The sequence below is a fragment of the Podarcis filfolensis genome (genome assembly GCF_964270895.1).
Source record: "Podarcis filfolensis genome assembly, chromosome: 14".
In the NCBI taxonomy this organism is placed as follows: Eukaryota; Metazoa; Chordata; class Lepidosauria; order Squamata; family Lacertidae; genus Podarcis; species Podarcis filfolensis.
Window position 1 is genome coordinate 12,492,191 of NC_139616.1, and position 19,132 is coordinate 12,511,322.

General features: G+C 43.4%; 1 protein-coding gene across 24 annotated transcripts in view; it reads left to right on the forward strand.

Annotated features, from left to right (window-relative positions):
• SEMA6D (semaphorin 6D) overlaps positions 1 to 19,132 on the forward strand; it is a 425,926-nt gene that overhangs the window by 378,867 nt on the left and 27,927 nt on the right. For all 24 annotated transcript variants that reach the window (XM_083586317.1, XM_083586320.1, XM_083586307.1 and 21 more), the window contains 7 exons: positions 8,434 to 8,593; positions 8,939 to 9,050; positions 10,703 to 10,763; positions 10,893 to 10,955; positions 12,394 to 12,495; positions 14,049 to 14,139; positions 17,646 to 17,765. In XM_083586317.1, coding sequence (XP_083442443.1) covers positions 8,485 to 8,593; positions 8,939 to 9,050; positions 10,703 to 10,763; positions 10,893 to 10,955; positions 12,394 to 12,495; positions 14,049 to 14,139; positions 17,646 to 17,765 — 658 coding nt within the window. In that variant the 5' untranslated portion in view covers positions 8,434 to 8,484. The remainder of the gene's footprint in view (positions 1 to 8,433; positions 8,594 to 8,938; positions 9,051 to 10,702; positions 10,764 to 10,892; positions 10,956 to 12,393; positions 12,496 to 14,048; positions 14,140 to 17,645; positions 17,766 to 19,132) is intronic.

A 19,132-nucleotide genomic window follows, 5' to 3' on the forward strand; every position in this document is an offset into this window, starting at 1 on the left:
ACAGGACCAGACATTCCTGAAAGACTGGAATAAATTTATGTTATATTTGAAAGACAACTGTAAACAACTGACATCGCTAGTAGGGCTACAAGAAGCTTTGTGAGGTTAGAATTACAACTTAGAAATCATTTATATAAGATTATGATTTAATAGTAATAAAAATATAAGAAAATGCAATAATAGAGAATAAGTTTGAAAACCATCAGCTGGGGAGGAAGGCAGTCTCAGGCTTATATAGCCAAAATTTTATTATATTGGGCAGCCAGAAGAAGTACCATCCATTTTGGGCCTCCCCATAAAAAGCAAGTCTAGCGAGAAAGACTAAGGCAATGCCCGCTTTTTCCAGGAACTTTTCTCTTTGTTAGATTTCTTTGTGGGTAAGCTGAGGGTTTGTTTGGGTTTGAACCTGGAGGCTGAGAGGGAAGGTGTGTCAGTAGGAAAAAGAATTGATATCAATTTATATATACAGGCAGCCCCCAATTTGCATGGGGGTTGTGTTCCAAGTCATCACACATGATGGTGGAGTGGCATAAGCCTGCCATGCCCCATTATGGCCCCACCCCTTTTCCAACCACTTCCAGGTCACTATGATGCACTTCCGGGTCACATGTCAGTTGGATGCACGTAAATCGGTCATTGCCTTTATATTAACCTTTGTATTAATGTAGCATTTTTTAAGTGTGTGTTTTTGCAATATTTTGTTTAAGTGGTCTGTTGTTGCTTCAGTTTTCTATACACTGCTTAGTGGTGTGTTTTTTAAAAATATTAAGCAGTATAGAAATTAAATAATAAACAATCAATCATCCAGTGAGCTTCATGGCCAAGTGGGTATTTGAAACCAGGCCCTAGTCAAACTCTCCAACTCAGAGCTTTCCAAACTGTGCATTGGCTGCTATGTGTAGGTGTGTTGCGCAAACGCTCTCCGCGCTCCTCCCAGGGCTAGAAAAGGGTTCGTTTGACCTCCGGTTTGCTAATAAATCTGAATTACCGTGTCGCGAAATAATGTAAAGCTGAATTATTGTGCTGCGAAATGATGCATGTCTAAAAAGTGTGTCACCAACATGAATAGTTTGGAAAGCTCTGCTCTAACTACTTCAGTACACTGACTTTCCTAAGTGGCTAACTGACATCCGAGAAAGACAGTAGCAAGGACACATTCAGTGGTGAAGCTGCATGCTCCGCTACCGGGGGTGGAGAGCAGGCGGGGCGGGGCGCCTGTGGGGGCATGGCGCCCAGAGCACAGGGGGTTTGCAGCGCGTGTCGGGGGGCACCGCGATGGCACCCTACCAGAATAGTGGTGCCGGGGGTAGTCCCCTCCCTCCGCACCCCCGTTCCTCCACCAGTGGACACATTGGGTTGAATCCAGGCTAGGCCAGTTGAACTTAGGATGCATTGAAATCAATGAGACAAGGTAGTTATGACTTAAGTTCTGTATCTAGCACAAAGAGTATTCTGAAGGCACATAATGTAGTGGAAACTATCCTGAACCCCTTGAAAGCATAAGTGTAAATAGCTAGGCAGATGGTATGGGAAAAACTCTGAGTCAATAGGAATGGGGTTTCATTCATGTCCCGTGTGTGGCTCCTTCTTCTTTTTTCCTAAATCAGTGCATGTTGCCTTTATGTACCCTCTTTTATTGTTAATTTATTATTTTTATTCTTAAAAAAATGTATAGACCACATTCCATATCAATCCTGAGGCAATTTACAACCCTTAGAAGACAAGTCAACAAACATAATTTAAATTGTTCTTGTTGGTGGTGGTGTTACTCATTTACATTCCGCCTTTCTCCCAGAAGACGCCTCACAAATATTAAAACAAATGTGAATGAAACACAGAATGCTAAAAAATATATCAAAGATAATAGCTGTAAAGTAATTAAAGTAGCTCCTGCCCACCTAGCAGTTCAAAAGCACGTCAAAGTGCAAGTAGATAAATAGGTACCGCTCTGGTGGGAAGGTAAACGGAGTTTCCGTGCGCTGCTCTGGTTCGCCAGAAGCGGCTTAGTCATGCTGGCCACATGACCCGGAAGCTGTACGCCGGCTTCCTCGGCCAGTAAAGCGAGATGAGCGCTGCAACCCCAGAGTTGGCCACGACTGGACCTAATGGTCAGGGGTCCCTTTACCTTTTTAATTAAAGTAGAATTAAAACAATATAAAAACAGATTTATTAAAATACATGTAGAAGAACAAAATTTAAAGCCAATAAAAGTGATAAATGCAAATTCAAATGCATCAGTACATTTAATAAGCAGAACAGTGTCAAGACCATAGTTTGCCCCCCCCCCAATACTGGGAAGTCAAAATAAAAGGTTCAACAATGGTAATATAAAGTTTCATGTAGGCGCTTTGTGCAAATTGTGCAAGTAACCTTTACAATAGCCTTGCCAGGTAGGGCAGTCCTATTATTACTTCCATACTTCAGGTGCCTGGGCTGTGGTGATTGAGGTGGGGTTGTGGTTGTTGTATTTTTTAACTCCTTATACTAAGCGACCTCCTAGATTTGGTTGCAAATTCATGTCTAGACAGTCCATTCGTCATAGCTGGTGTTAGAGTACATAGTGTGCCTCGTGAATCAAGAGCAGTTTGGTGGGTGACAGCCCAGGCCTGCACAAATACCACTCCCTGATTCATTGCGCAGCCTACACCTCTGCCTTCAGTATGGATTGCACTTCGGTTGTCCCCTGAGCGCACTTGCAAAGAGAAACTGACCTGCGGGTTTTGTGCTGATGCAGGTAACTGCCTCGATGAAAATTTCACAAGGCCTTGTTGTTCTCTTTAGGCAACCAGGATGATATTTATGCTGTCCTTCCAAGTGATACATTATTCTCAGTAAATCTCAGAGCAACTCTTTGAGGTCTATCAATATTACTATCCAGGGCTGGGCCTGTGAATTGGAGTGTGGAATATTTTGTCTGTTTCCCTGAAAAATGGGGGGAGTCATTTCTCTGTTGGCACTAAACACACACACACATGCACGCACACAATATTATTATTTTTTTTAAAAAAAACTTTTTAAATTCAAAATTAAAACAAAACATATTATCCAAAAACATATCATCCTTATCCCCCCCCCCCATTTTTCCTCCCTCCCCACACAAACCCCCCACCCCCCCCGGCTTCCCTCAGTTCCAGTCTTTGATTTCTCTGAGAATGCTGTTTTCTGCATGTTACAAAGTTGTATAGATCCTCAAACTATTTAGCTGATTATTATCAATACACAGACACAATATTAGAACCGACTCTAGTTGAGATTGTGATTTGCTTTCAACTTTTTAATACTGTATTCTATAATGATGCAACCCATCCTAGGACCTTCTGTTGCTGTTATTTGAGAGGGTTTTTAACCACCAAGATTTGTTTTTTTAAAATCAAGTGGTATATAAATTTTATAGTGTGTTGTGGTTGTTGTTGTTTTAGCCACAGAGCAAAGCTCTTCAAAGTTTCATCAGGTAGGCAGTTGCCTGTTTAGATTTCCTGTACAGATTAGTCTCCATTTATTCTGGGGGGTCATGTTCCGAACCCCTGTGCCCATATGCAAAGTTCCATAAAATGGGGTGGACCCTAGAGAGCCTTCCTGGTTCCTGCGGAGACCCACCCTGGAGCCCAAAGAGGACCTCTTAGGGCTCTGCAGAGGGTCTCCTCATGAGCTGGTGGGCCAGTGGGGCTTTGCTGAGGGTGCTCAGCCTCCCCGCCTAACAGCTGGCATGTGGGGTGGCGCAGCAGTAGCAACAGCCACTGCCCTGCACGTCAGCTGAGAAAGTCCTGTTGCCCCTGCAGCTCATGCAGAGACCCTCCTCGGAGTCCAAAGAGGACATCCTCTTCAGGCTCTCAGGAGGGTCTCCTCGCAAGCCAGAGGCTTGTTGAGCCTGCTCAGCTGATGCACAGGAAAGCTCTCCAGGCCTATCTGTCCAACCCCCAGGACTCTTAGTGGACCATTCTTTCTCCCCGGGTTCTCCCCACACTTGGTCCCCTCCACAGCCTTCTTGAGTGTTTTGCTGACATGACTGACATGTGTCTTTGAACTGTAATCATTCCTCATGGAGGATAGAAAAGTGTGTGTGTGTGGTTTTTGCATTACTGGAATTTTGCACGTGCAAAGCTAAGACCACATGAATTGCTCTGCCCACTTTTGACTCTGGCCACATCCATCACTGGCTTGTGGCCCCTGGAAGGAAATGTGACCCTTGGACCAAAAATGTCTCTCCACCCCAGAGAAGGACAGCAGAGTCCTTCTTACGTGCTTTATTGCCTCCCACTCTGAAACGGTTGTGTTACAAAATACCTTGTGTCTGGTTGCATTTGGGTTGTGCTGTTTCTTTCTCCTTCCAGCTTAGTCCTTCTGGTTTGTTTACGTTTATTCATTAGCAATTTAATGTTAGATGCTTCATCATGGGAGGCTGTCGGGACGGGGAAGAGCAGAGGGAAAATGCCAGGAATCATTAGTGTCTGTTAGCCACCGCTGCTCATCAATCTTGGCAAAGAGGGCAGCCCATCAGTTCTGGACTGGTGGACCTGTGATGCAGAAACATCATTAACAGTTAGAAATGCATCTTTTTCGGGTCAGCTCTTAATGGCTAAGAACTCCCTCGCAATTTGCTTTGCCAAGTAGTACCCCCATCCGGGCTGATTCCAAAATGACCTCATTCAAGCAAGCCGGCCCAGAAATCAATTAAGGACTGGGATGAGCTCAAGCTTGCAATGGTAGCCAGGTCTAGAATCACATCCTGAATTCCGGTGAATAGTCTTGTAAACCAGTGCTCATCTGGGGCAAAAAAAAAAAAAGGATTACGAAAGTTTTCCAATGGTACGCTTTACAAATGTTGACCCCTTTTCCCCTCTGCATTTTTACACACTGCTCAAATCACAGACCATCTCTCCTTAGCTACCATTTTTAGAAGACTATAAGAGGTGTGTGATTCAGCTAAAACTGAGCAGGGGATCTAGGAGTCAGGCTTAAGAATTTCATTAAAGGCTGTGTACCTTGCCTACCCGCACAGTAGCTTCGACACTGGGTTTGAAGGCACAAATGGACCAACACAGGAATAGGGAACCGGTAGCTTTCCAGATGTTGCTGAACTCCAATTGCAATCCCTTCCAATTGAGGGGATGTTGCTGAACTCCAATTGCAATCCCCTCCAATTGAGGGGAGAGACTCCTTCAGGCAAGGCCTCCTTCCACCTGCCTTGCTCTACCCTCTGCTTCTCAATGTGTATTGTATTGTTTTATGTACTGTGGCTTGCCTTTGTTTTATTGATTATAGTTTAGATATTATTGTAACTGTTGAGTGGATTTCTGTTTAACTTTTATATGTTGATATTATTATTTTATACTATTCCAATGATTGTTGAATGTTACTTTTTTGATGGAGGTTGCCTATTTTAAAGTTATGTTTTATTATCACATTTCTGTATTGCATTAGATTGTTACAAGATGTACATTTTTTGTTTCTTCAGCACCCTGAGTATTGTAAGATAGAAAGGCGGTATACAAATTAAAAATGATGATGATGATGATCTTTGAAGACTTTGAAGACTGGCTGAATGAGGGCTAATTAACTGAGACAATCCTAGCAAGACAGAGACCCTGAGGGTGGGGGATCTCTGGATCTAGGTATTGCCTGTTTTGGATGGGGTTGCACACCCTGTGATGGAGCAGGTACACAGTGTGCCTGGAGTCAGCTCTGTCACTGGACACCCAAGTGGGTGTGGTGGCAGGGAGCAACCACCACCAGTTTTGGGTTTTGATGCCCATTCCTAGATAGGAATAATCAGGCTACTTTGGTTCATGCATTGGTAGCCCCATGGTAACACTACTGTAATACACTGTGTATAGGGCTGCACTTGTTTAATAAGTTGTAGCCAGTGCAGAAGGAAGCAGCTAGCGTGCTCAAGGCTATACACGTATTACACCCGTGGTGAAAGATCTGCACTTACCTGCCTGTTAGGTACTGAGCTGCAATCAAGGTTTTATCACATAAAAGCCCTAAACAGCTTGAGACCAGGTTGCCTAGCAGAACATTTTCCCCATTATACCCTTGGTAAAATTCTCAGACCTTTCAAGGAGGCCTTGTGGAGCATACCCTGGAAAGCCACTGCCAGTCAGTACTGAACTAGCCCGTAAACCACTGAGCCTAGGGCTTGCTGATCAGAAGGTCGGTGGTTCGAATCCCTGCAACAGGGTGAGCTCCCATTGCTCGGCCCCAGCTCCTGCCAAACTAGCAGTTCGAAAACACATCAAAGTGCAAGTAGATAAATAGGTACCTCTCTGGCAGGAAGGTAAACGCTGTTTCCGTGCGCTGCTCTGGCTTGCCAGAAAGTTGCTTAGTCATCCTGGCCACATGACCCAGAAGCTGCACGCCAGCTCCCTCAGCCAATAAAGCGAGATGAGCACCACAACCTCAGAGTCGTCCACGACTGGACCTAATGGTCAGGGGCCCCTTTACCTTTACTACCTTTGAAGGTGACCCAGAAAGTACAACTAATCCAGAATGTGGCTGCAAGACTGGTGACTGGGAGCAGCTGCGGGGAGCATGTTACATCGATCTGCATTGGTTCCCAGTACATTTCCGAGCACAATTCAAAATGTTGGTGCTGACCTTTAAAGCCCTAAGTGGCTTTGGCCTTGTATACCTGAAGTATACCTGAAGGAGCGTCTCCACCCCCATCGTTCTGCCCGGATGCTGAGGTCCAGCGCCGAGGGCCTTCTGGCGGTTCCCTCATTGAGAGAAGCAAAGCTACAGGGAACCAGGCAGAGGGCCTTCTCGGTAGTGGCGCCTGCCCTGTGGAACGCCCTCCCATCAGATGTCAAAGCGATAAATAACTACCTGACATTCAGAAGACATCTTAAGGGAAGTTTTTAATCTGTGATATTTTAGTGTATTTTTGGTTTCTATGGAAGCCGCCCAGAGTGGCTGGGGAAACCCAGCCAGATGGGCGGGGTACAAATAATAAATTATTATTATATTATTATTATTATACCTGGGCCAAAGCCATTTCCTTCCCCATCATTCAGCCCTGACACCGAGATCTATCTCCAAGGGCTTTCTGGAGGTTTCCTCACTGTGAGAAGTAAAGCTATAGGGAACCAGGCAGAGAGCCTTCTTGGTAGTGGCACCTGCCCTGTGGAACACCCTCCCATCAGATATCAAGGAAATAAAGAACTATTTTAGAAGACATCTGAAGGCCCCCTGTAGGGAAATTTAAAATCTTTTACTGGGTTTGATGTTTTAGTTTGTTGGAAGCCACCCAGTGGCTGGAGTGCCTGTAGCAGCCCTGTCAGTTGGGCAGCATATAATAATTTGTCATCCTGATTATTATTACATGGACCAATTGTCCAGCTCTGTACAGGGCAGCTTTCTGTGTTCCTAATGTTCCAGGCTCAATTCATGCCCTTTCTAGTTATTTATCTAGATGAGTTATATACGGCCCTTTGCATAGGCCAAAGTCACAACAGGTAGATAAGAATCCATAAAATCCATAAAAATGCAATCATTAAAAATGCACAATAGCATCAATTGCTGCCAGTTACTAATAGCAACAGGCCTCTTCTCCTCCAAATGTCTTCTGAAAATGATGCACCATAAAAGGATCTGGAAGCAGATAATGGGAAAGATTTCAGTCTCAGAGCCTGGACAGCCTCTGCTGGTCAGAGCAAACAGTATTGGTCTAGCAAGTTGCATAATCTGACCTGTTTTATGGCAGCTTCCTATATTCCTTATGTTTTGCAGGGCAAAACAACAATTGTTGCAGCTTTAGCATAAACTGAGGTGGTTGATTTGTGAAACGCACAAGTGTGTCGTTTCAGTTTGGTCATCTAGCTCAGTTTTGTTAGGCAACCTGGGATATTAAGTATTCAAATGATAATTTGGAACAAGAAAATACTCTTACAGAGAATCACCACCACCCCCCAGGTAAAAATAAAAACTTGGCTTGGAGTTTACATGGATTGGATGTGCCTTGAATTTTGTAAAGGAGCTTTGGTTAACTTACAGGCAAAGGCTTTATTGGGTACCATGTGGCAATTAGTTGGAGAAGGAAAAGAGATTGCAGTTTAATTAATATTCTAATCCCAACGTTAACAATCTTCCTGCCAAGTCAGCAAGGCTACATGTTCTGTTTGCAATCCTTGTGATTCAGCCGGGGTGACATTCGTCAGCTCCCTCCAGAAAAGAAACCCACTTGTAAATTTAGCTCAAAAATTAGCAAATGTCAATATGTCGCAGAAAAGTTTTAATCAGGGCTGTCACATAGCAGTTTTTCTGTCGACAAACACAAAGAGACCTTTCATGCAACATAATTTACACAATCTTCACTAGCATAAAGTGTGAATTAAGGAGTCGCTCATTGGCTCGGGGCATCGAAGTAGAATCAACCTCCCTCTGTGTGTTTTATTGTTATTTTGAGGGGTTTTTTTGTTTTCTTAAACCCTGCAGGTAAATAGTATTACCAAGTGGCTCATTCTACACCCTCCATACATACCAGTCATGAGGCTCTTGCTGCTTTCTGCTTGCGTGATGCTATTGACCGCCTCCCGAAGTGCTGCCGTCAGCTTCCCAGAAGACGACGACCCTATTAATGTTGTCGACTACCACTGTGAGTAACCGGCGGGAACAAACTTGCCATTTATTTTTTGTTGTTGTTGAGGGAAAGCAGTTGTTCCTTCTGAGATTGACTTGGCTTTTCACTTATTAGGCAACTCCATCATTAATAATAATAATAATAACAATAATAGCATTCAAAAGTGTGCAGTAAGTTCAAGTTTGTTTGTTTTAAAGCGTGTTTGCAGAGTTCCTGCCATATATTCATTTATATTCAGCGCATTATGCAAGGAATTTAGTTTAAGCCTTCTGCTCCCAGTATATACAGCTAATCAATGTTGTCTATTGATTCTTTAGCTCTATAATCCTGAGTGATGGCGTAACCCATTTTTACTTGCAGATTCAAGGCAATATCCAGTATTTAAAGGACGCCCTTCAGGCAATGAATCCCAGCATAGGCTGGACTTTCAACTGATGTTGAAAATTCGAGACACACTTTATATTGCTGGCAGGTAATTTTCCCGCAGTCAGTTGATTAAATTAAAATTCTCTCTCCCTCCCTCCTACCCACCCCTGCCCTGGTTGGTTTTGCATTTAATCTGTGCACCTTGTTTAAAAGTAATCTGTAGAAAATGGGATCGGGAAATAGAATTGGAAGGGGGAAATGAATGCACAGAGGGAGAGGGACACAATATATTGCAGAAGAGAAGCCCTGCTAGATCAGACCATCTAATCCAGCCACCTCTTTTGAACAGGGCTGATACAGATATCCCCAAGAAGCCCAGTAGGGTTAAATGGTAATGCATGTATGAGACACACATTTCTAGACTGGAAACCAGGTATGTGCGAGTGTATCAGTCTCTCGTTTCTGGCAGCACTGCCAACTGCCTCCCTGGAGTAGGTGTCCTTGGTACTAGGGAAGAAGGAGAAATGCAATTAAGTTGGCAGTTAAAGGGGAACTTGCCTAATTCTCGCTTTCTGAAACAATAAATGTACCGGAATGCCTCCAAAATGTGCACTTTTTCAAATTTATGGGGATGCAAGTAATGTGTCCCCAAACCCCTTAGATTATGGTAAAGCATGCATAAAAAAATATGTATTGGTTGAAAATAACATGCTAAAGTGCATTATTTAATGGCTTGGAAAAAAATGAGAAAAGTGGTCAGAAATTGTGTTTATTCAGGGAAATCAGCACTAAAATGCTGACAATTTTTCAAAAAATGTATTTTTAAAAAAGTGGCAAATCGCTGCACAAATGTGGAGAACTGTAGTGAAATGAGAAACTGACAGAAGCCAAATTGACATATTCTTCCATCCCTAGTTGATACCCAAATGCTTCTCCTCCCAGTGTAGTAGGATCCAGCTATATGGTATGGAGGTTTTGTTCCAGAACTGTAGCTGCAGGGAGAGGGAGTTGTGGGGTCAAACTCCTTTGGGGGGTATTCCTGGCCGCTATCTGAATTGTTTGTTTTCGTTTTCCCCCATTTTTGTTCTCTGTCCCATTAACTTATGGAAAAGTAAGCAAGCTTATGCAGACAATATTTTACCCAGTTGACAGTAGTTTACCCAATTGCTTCATCAGTAATAAATGCAGACTTGCCTTCTGCTATTCTGCCCATTTGGTGCCCTGGGATAACTGGATTTTTAAAAATTTAACTAGTATTTAACTTGATTCTTTGTAACTTTGAGAAAACTATTTGGCTTTAAAATAAATGTGTGACTGTTGTTCTGCACTTATTCTTAACTATGGGCCTATGGCATAGCAGAGAGGGTCCTTCTGCAAGATAGTCACCCCAGTAAGTGAGCTTTGGTGCCATTACGAAGTATAGTAATGGTGCCATTACGAAGAATAGGTTTCCCACTCCTGTTGCAAACATATGTTGATTGCTTCCTGATGAAGAATTACTTCATTCTTCTTTAATCTCCTCTTCATCCTTCTCTTGATCTTAGTCCATTCTCACAGCTGACCTTTGAAATTTCCTTCCAACAGCACCTCTGTTGTTTTACATCAATATAAAGTCCATTTCATGTGTGTAGTCCTTCATGAACGTTCTCAGACCTGGTGTGTTGAGAGTTAATGTTCATTTCCTATTTGGATGTTCGTTCTCAGTGAGTTGAGGGGGTTTGATAGTGTCTTATTCCTATTTTTCCTCTGCTCTTACAGGGATCAAGTTTACACTGTGAACTTGAACGACATTCCAAAGGGAGAAGTTGCTCCAAGCAAGGTATTGGAAAAACAGCCTAATTTGGGGGTTGTTGTTGTTGTTGTTGTTTTAAAAAAGAAACAAGAATAATAATTCTACATTAAACATTAGAATGTTCTTATTTTCTGTTTCTTCATTTTATTGGAACAGAAATTAACATGGCGGTCAAGGCAACAGGACAGAGAGAACTGCGCCATGAAGGGAAAACACAAAGTACGTTTTGTCCCTCCCCTCCCCCATACACACTTTTTTTTTAAGCAGAAAAATATTTAAATCCTTGTTTATGTTTTTAAAAGTTGGGCTTGAAGCCAATGTACAACTGATAATGAATGAGGTCCCATCTGAATAGTATGTTCAAAGCAGTATCACGTCATTTTTTAACTGTCATTGCTGCCCCCAAAGAATCCCGGGAACTGTAGTTTTTTAACGGTGCTTACTCCCCTCACAGAACTACAATTCCCAGAGACCCCTGGAAAGAGGGATTGATTGTGTTAAACCACTTTGGGAACCTCAGCTCTGTGAGGAGAGTAGAGGTTTCCTAACAACTCTTTGCACCCACACAAACAACGGCACTGGGTTTTCCCCCCTTACAATCAAGCCGTATTAGTGCATAAAAAATACATACATACAGTTCCTAGGATTCTTTGGCTGTTTCAGGTGATATGATACTGCTTTAAATGTACTGTGGAGATGGGACTTGGATTCTACAAGAATTTGCATTTTATGCAACTGCCCCTGAATGCTCAGGTGGCCTCAGTATATAGGAGCATCTGTTGTCTGCTTCAGCTGATATGATAACTGTGTCTGCTCCTGGTCCATACTAGCTTTTTCCTCAGTACTCCAGGCATAACCAACTCCCAAGACTGGATTACTGCAATACACACCATGTGCAACTTCTCTTACGCTCGGTACAGAAACTGCAGTTATTGCAGCATGATTCCTGGCAGGAGTGAGATTTCGCCAGCACTGTGCTCAAAGATCTGCACACAGCCTGCTGATCTGTTAGAAGTCCAAGTTCTAACAGGTTACAATTCGAGGTGTTACTGTTAGTATATGAATCCCTTAACAGTTTCGGCTCAGTTTTCTTGAAGGCCTTTTCCTATGTGCTCACTCAACCCCTTCGTATATAGAACTGGCATTTTGACAAGTGTCAGCCAATGTGCAAGAAATCAAATATTTTAGTATGGCAGTGCTTTCACTTTGGAACTCCCTGCCAATTGATATCAGGCATAAACTGTACTGTTTATGACATCTCCTAAAATCTCTTTTGCTTATGCAAACCTACCTAGACATGTAATTTTATTGTGCATCTTTGTTTCAAAACTGTTGATTTTATCAAAATTCATTCACTTTTATTATGTTGTACTTGTTGTCAAAGCGACAGCTACTTTATATTTTTATGTAAACGGCTTACAGGTTTTTCTGATTAAGTGGTATATAAAATGTGTGCGTGTGTGTGTATTCATAATAAATCACACTCAGAAACAGGGATGTTGCAATATAAATGTCAGGACCTTTTGAATTTTTATCTCTTTTAGTTTTGTTCTTGTGTCATTCAAAATTTGTCATCTTGACGTTCTACTTCTCTAATAAACAAACCGTATTTGTGAGTAAATGGTAACGTAAACCAGTCTCTCTCCTTCTTTTCCAGGACGAATGCCATAATTTTATTAAAGTCTTTGTCCCCAGGAATGATGAGATGGTATTTGTCTGTGGAACCAATGCTTTTAACCCCATGTGCCGCTACCTTAGGGTAAGGACCTCAGCACAGTAAGACAGAAGCTTCTCTACGTGTTGCTGTTTTGGTTATCTTCCTCATCATTGCCTCCAAGGAGATGAGGGTGATGTTCATGGTACTCTTCCCTCTTGTGAGATATATGAGGCTGACTTGATAGGAACCGGCCCAGATTTAACCAGTGTACCTGATCAACCCCAGCTAGCATGGTCCATAACCAGGGATGATGGGAGTTGTAGTCCGAAACCAGCTGGGGTTGATGAGAGTTGGAGTCCATCAGCATCTGTTAGGCTATCTCTGTTCACCCAGTGAGCTTCATAGCTAAGTGAGGAATTGAACCTTGTTCTCCCAGGCCCTAATCTAGCATTCTAGCCACACTGGTTCACTTTTATGAGCGATCCTCAGCCAAAGCCCTGCTCATCTGGCTGGACGTAATGTGAACCAGGGAGCACATCAGCAAGCAGGGCTGGCAGTTGTTTTTTTAGCCATGACTAGTGGCTCATCACTGCAGAAAGCTCTGCTCCATGCCGGTTGCAGAACCAATGGCGAGAAAGCTGTTCTGACCTCTGGCACCATGTCTGAGGACTGAAGGCTCCTGAGGTGAGGATTTACGTTTTGTGTCATTGCAGCCCGTTGTGATCTGCATTTGAGAATCGTTTGCTTGAAAGGTGGGATCTAAACCCTCCGATCTCCTGTACTGCTCCTTTTACTGTGACTAGTGTAAAAATCTTTATCAAATTTTCTAGGATGATCAGATGCATTTTATGTCCTTTCAAATCAACTTGCATTCCAATTCGACCAAAGGCTGTGTTGCGGCAGACAGCCAGGAACTGATCCCAGACACTTGGAGTTGATGAGAGGATTATGATACCCATTCTATTTTACTCTGTGTTGCTTTTTGTCTGCCTTACCTAATTTTATTCTCTTTTACTCTGTTATACACATTCAGTTAATGTGTGTTACGTGCTTCGTATTCTGTTTCCTTAGTGCTGGTCATTGACTGTAGCAATAAAAACGTCTTCATTTGGTGTCGAGCTGAGAACTGGGGGTTGATCCAGTGCTAGTCCTCCTCAGAGTAGACCCATTGAAGTTAATGGACATACTAATTTAGGTTCATTAATTTCAATGGGTTTGCTCTGAGTAGCATCGGAAACAACCCTGTATCACAAAATTTGGAGGGATGCAAAATCCCAAGGATTATTACGTTCCAGCCCCAGATATTTGGAGTGGAAGATGTGAATTAGGTTAGTTTGCTTAAAAATGTGGACTGAATGAAATTTTCTCCCACTGTTGTCCCCCAGCACTGATAATTTAGTGGCATTCTGCCTCCCTGAACCTGGAGGTCACATATAGACATCATGACGCATAGCCTTGTGGATGTAAAAGCTATCGTCCTTTGCACAGCTCCTTGAGGACTGGTTCTTAAGCATTAAATGGAAGATTAGATCAAGTCTGACAGAGTGAATGATGGTGTATGCAAAGCAGCATTGCTCCCCCCCCCCCCAAAAAAAAACCACGCTTCCTGCAGAGCTTGATGTGACACCGCCAAATAATTTATTTTTCTTCCACAGCTGAATACCTTGGAGTACGATGGAGAAGAATTCAGCGGCTTAGCCAGGTGCCCGTTCGACGCCAGGCAAACCAACGTCGCCCTCTTTGCTGGTAAGAACATTTTCTCTCATGAATCCTGGTGAAAAATGATACAGAGAGTGATGCGGAGAGGACGGGAGATTTTAAAGAAACTGTATCACATCAATGTGCCTCTGCAGAGGATCTTTTCTTTAAAGTCTAATGCATCTTTTGGGGGAATTAGTAATCACATTGTCAACTGGTTTACGTTGAGATGACTAAATGACACACACCCCTGTCCTGGAACAGTTCTGGGCCCCAATGTAGTTTCCTTTTCTGGGGCCCTGGTGGTTCCATCAACTTTTAATTAAGTTATGATGGCAGTGGAGGAGAGAATCTTGCTCGCACTTCCTTTTGTAAGTAGGGCTTTCAACAGACTGAAGAAATCTGCAATCCTGTAGCTTGGAGTGAGCGTCCTTAAATGGGGCATACGTCTGAGTAGAACTGCACTGTTAATTGGTTCATGAATCGATTGACTCTGCACAGATTTGCACACTTGTGGGGTGAGGGGGTGGGGGATGGCATTTCTAATTAGAAAAGGAGTGGTAGAGGTTCTCCTTAGTGTGTGTCTTCAAGCAGAGGCTGGGTCAGTCATCTGTTGAGCACAGTGGTACCTCAGGTTACAGACGCTTCAGGTTACAGATTCCGCTAACCCAGAAATAGTACCTCGGGTTAAGAACTTTGCTTCAGGATGAGAACAGAAATTGGGTGGCGCGGTGGCAGCAGCGGGAAGCCCCATTAGCTAAAGTGGTACCTCAGGTTAAGAACAGTTTCAGGATAAGAACGGACCTCCAGAATGAATTAAGTTCTTAACCCGAGGTACCACTGTATGTTCTAGCTCTGGAATTCCCAGGGGCTGGTGGACTGGGTTGCTCTGATTCCTTGGGCTGCATCCAACATTCTCCATCCACTAGCGCAAGGGATCTTGAGCGGACAGACAGGCGAGTTTTCATTTTGGGAAAATTGCACCAGCAAAAACTCACTGCGCAGTCTGTTGTGCAACAAAGTTGCCAGCAAACCTGCTTAGACATTTTCTTGCACAACAGCAAAACATTTCGCCAGCAGAAGTATGCCACTAAGTGACCTTGACTTGGTGCTAAATTGGAGACAACCCTTGGTTTTTAGATGAAGCACATATACATTTATTTATTTATCTATCTATCTATCAATCAATCAATCAATCAATCATTGTTACGTTGTGAGGATGCTACAGTTGTGCATGCTTAAAGGTAAAGGGACCCCTGACAGTTAAGTCCAGTCGCGGACAACTCTGGGGTTGTGGCGTTCATCTCGCTTTACTGACCGAGGAAGCCAGCGTTTGTCCACAGACAGTTCTTCCGGGTCATGTGGCAAACATGACTGAGCCGCTGCTGGCAAAACCAAAGCAGCGCACAGAAATGCCGTTTACCTTCCCGCTGGAGTGATACCTATTTATCTACTTGCACTTTGACGTGCTTTCGAACTGCTAGGTTGGCAGGAGCAGGGACCGAGCAACGGGAGCTCACCCCATCGCGGGGATTCGAACCGCCGACCTTCTGATCGGCAAGTCCTAGGCTCAGTGGTTTAACCCACAGCACCACCTGTGTCCCTAGGCTTGGCTAAATGATGCAGTAGGCATTATCTTAAAAGATGCATACCTTTTTCGCACAGGAGAGAATGCTTCTTCTAAGATGGTGGTTGCCCTCTGTAGCTTTTTTCTATGTTGCTGCATTCTTTCTGTCTGTCTGTCTGTCTGTCAGTCCACGGAGAAAGAGAGAGAAAAATCTATTTTAATCAAAGGCACCTTTCTTCATTGGTCATGAGATGTTGTTTATTATTTCACATATAAACAATAGGCAATGTTAATCCAAGAGAACGAAAGTGAAGTAATGAAAAGTATGTTAATGGAAGCTTATAATATATATTGTTTTCTTGATCTGCATAAAGTCTCTATATAATTATACAAGGATCCATTATAACATACCTAAGAAAATGTGTGGATTTACATTTTCCTGTACTTTATGACACCAGTACATTTTAAATGCACTGTTTTTCAATAAAATTATCATAAGATTGGACGTAAGGTTTCATTTGACTAATTTGACCCAGGGAAGTCCCACCAGATGTTGCTCAACTTGCCTTTCCCATCAGCCTCAGCCAGCATGGCCAATGGTCAGTTAAGCAAAAAGAGTTTCCATATGTGTTTTGTGTGAATATTACCATGTTCCTTTTTGAAAGCAAAGCACTTTTGCCAGTTGATCTTTTGAGAAACCCATTCCAAGTACCCCCTCGAACCAATAGCCCCAACCTGGTGCCCTCCAGATACCATTGGACCACAGCTCCCATTACCCCCGACCATCAGCTATGCTGCCTGGAACTGATAGATACTAGCTGCAATGGCTTAATTCTACCCACAGTGTTGGAGTTAGTATGCTTCTGAATCAGTGGCATGTGTTGAAACTTTTCATGGGGGAACGGTTAGGGCCAGAGGCACCTGTTTGTGAGGGCAATGTCACATGTGTGAGCATCGAGCCTCTCTCCCTGTCGGAGCATCACCCCTCCCTCTCTAAGCTGGGCAGAAGCTTCTTGGGCTTTTGGGCTGGAGGCACCAGGCTTCAATACTTTAATAATTTGATTTTCCAGGAGGCTCTGCTCAGCGCTCCCTTTAAAGAGCCACATGGAGCGTATGTGCGGCTCTTGGGAGCTTTTCCCCGAGGAGGGAGAAGGGCTGCCCTACTCCCTCCTCGGGGAAAAGCCCCCAAGAGCCGCACACACGCTCTGTGTGCTCTTTAAAGGGAGCGTGGCTCTTGGGGAGCCTTCCGCCCACTGCCCGGGAGAGGCTGCATGGCTAAGCCATAAGCCTGGACAGCAAGCAGGGTTGCTGCGCAGAGATCCCTCTTGCTGTCCTGGCTTCGCTGTGCGAAGCGTCTTGAAGGCAGGGGGAGCCTTCATCCCACTGCCCTGAAGAGGCATCGCACGGCTATCCCAGAAGTCAGATCCCTCTTGCTGTTCTGGCTTCTGTGATTCAGAATTTCCCCCCGCTTGTTTTCCTCCTCCAAAAACTAGGTGCGTCTGAGTCTGGTGCATCTTATAGAGCGAAAAATACGGCAATCCCGAGGATACCAGATTTAAACGGACAGGATGGAAAAGGACTAATTAGTTGAAATGGACTTTCAACCAGTGCTTTGTCTTCTAATATATTTTTCATCCTCTGTTGTTTCAGTGTAGTATTTTTAAAAAATATATACATTAAGAGTTCAATACAGTACTGTTTTCATATTTTGGGTCTCGTTTGTGCACTCTTACATAAACCAGAACATATGGTGGGCACCAGTTTGGGGGAGCTTGCATCATGCAGTCCAAACAGATGGGCTCCATGTCTGTGAAACCGTTGCAACGAAGGGATGCCAACTTTCAGAGCCTGACCACCCAAGAGGGAGCTGGATTGTTCCAGCCTCTGGTGTCTGCATAACCCCCGTGGCCCAAAGAATATGAAAATGATAAGAGGTTACTCAGAATTAAAACGGATACTAAATGCCCCCTTTGTTCTATTGTTTCAGATGGCAAACTCTATTCTGCAACGGTTGCAGATTTTCTGGCAAGTGATGCGGTAATTTACCGAAGCATGGGGGACGGGTCGGCATTGAGAACAATAAAATACGACTCCAAGTGGATTAAAGGTACTTATAGTGAAATACTAATAATTGCAGCTTGTAATGTATTTGTAGGCCCCTAGCTGGAGATTGTGTGCATTGTGGAGTGGTGATATTCTCCATTTCGTTTAACCCAATAATTACAAAGCAATCACTCTTTTTGCTGATGACTAGACTTTCTCAGTGTTCAAATCTTTAGCTCACTCTTTGAGGACTGAGGCACATTTAAAAATAAAAATTGGAGGTACACGCGTAAGAGTATACTTGTTTGACTTTTTTCACTGATTTGTCTGGACCTAACCATTGTTTATGGTTACATGCACAAGCCTTGGGACCATGCTCCTCGTTCCCTCCCTCTTCTGACACAGCCATGCGGAGATCAGAAGCTTTCACTGCAGATTTCAATCACCCACAATTCCGCACTGCATCCAAACCACCTATACCATGGTTAATGATAACTTCAATGGGTTGAAGCACAAACTTTGCTTTGTAAACTATGGTTTGAAGTTGTCTTGCTTCAAACAAAGCATAGCTAAAACTACACACAGTTTGTGCAGGTTCAAACATAGCATTTAACTGAAGTGAATCTAAAATAGGCATAGTGGTAAATTCTCAAATCTGTGTCCCAGTACGCAGTCTGGGAATAACTTATTTAGCCCCTTAAGACTCCAATCCTAGGGGAAAGTACCATTGATTTCAGTGGGTCTTACTTCTGAGTAGCCATGTATAAGATTGCTCTGCATAAGTTATACCAAAATTTGATATAATTCTATATACAGTTGCGCATAAAATTAAAATTGCATCTTTTTCTTCTGTAAGTTCTTTTAAATGAAAGAGCTACAACCACCCACGTCCCGATACGTGGCATGAAGGATCCCATATTATATATAACCAGCTGCAGTTTGTGGGTGTGTGAAAAAGAATCAGGGCAAGCTCCATGGCTGTGAGCATATATTCTCCTTTCAGTGGAGCACAACCCAAAGCCCACTTCTTCTTTTTGTCTTCATCCAGAAAAAGATCTGGCCCAGGAATGAAACCCTTTCCCACCCACACCCACACCCCAATCCGCAATAAGTTAATGAATGAAGCTGTAGTAACAAAAGGCCGGAGCTGCAATACAATTCCTCGGAGGCCTTTTTACAGTCCATTAGCCGACATTAAAGTCTGCACATTCATTGAAGCTCAACTCCATCTGTACTTGGATGTCCTAAAGTGCCTTGAATAGTGGATTTCACTTTGTAACTACAGGATACACTTTGGCATCCGTACGCACCAGATCTGCATAGCAGCTGCAACAGCAGCCTGTTTGTAGCACTAATGAAGACTGTAATGCCTGTAACTTTAAGAGAGCTTTCTAGTGAGTTGCTGCAAAAGAGCATCTCACGAGAGGCACA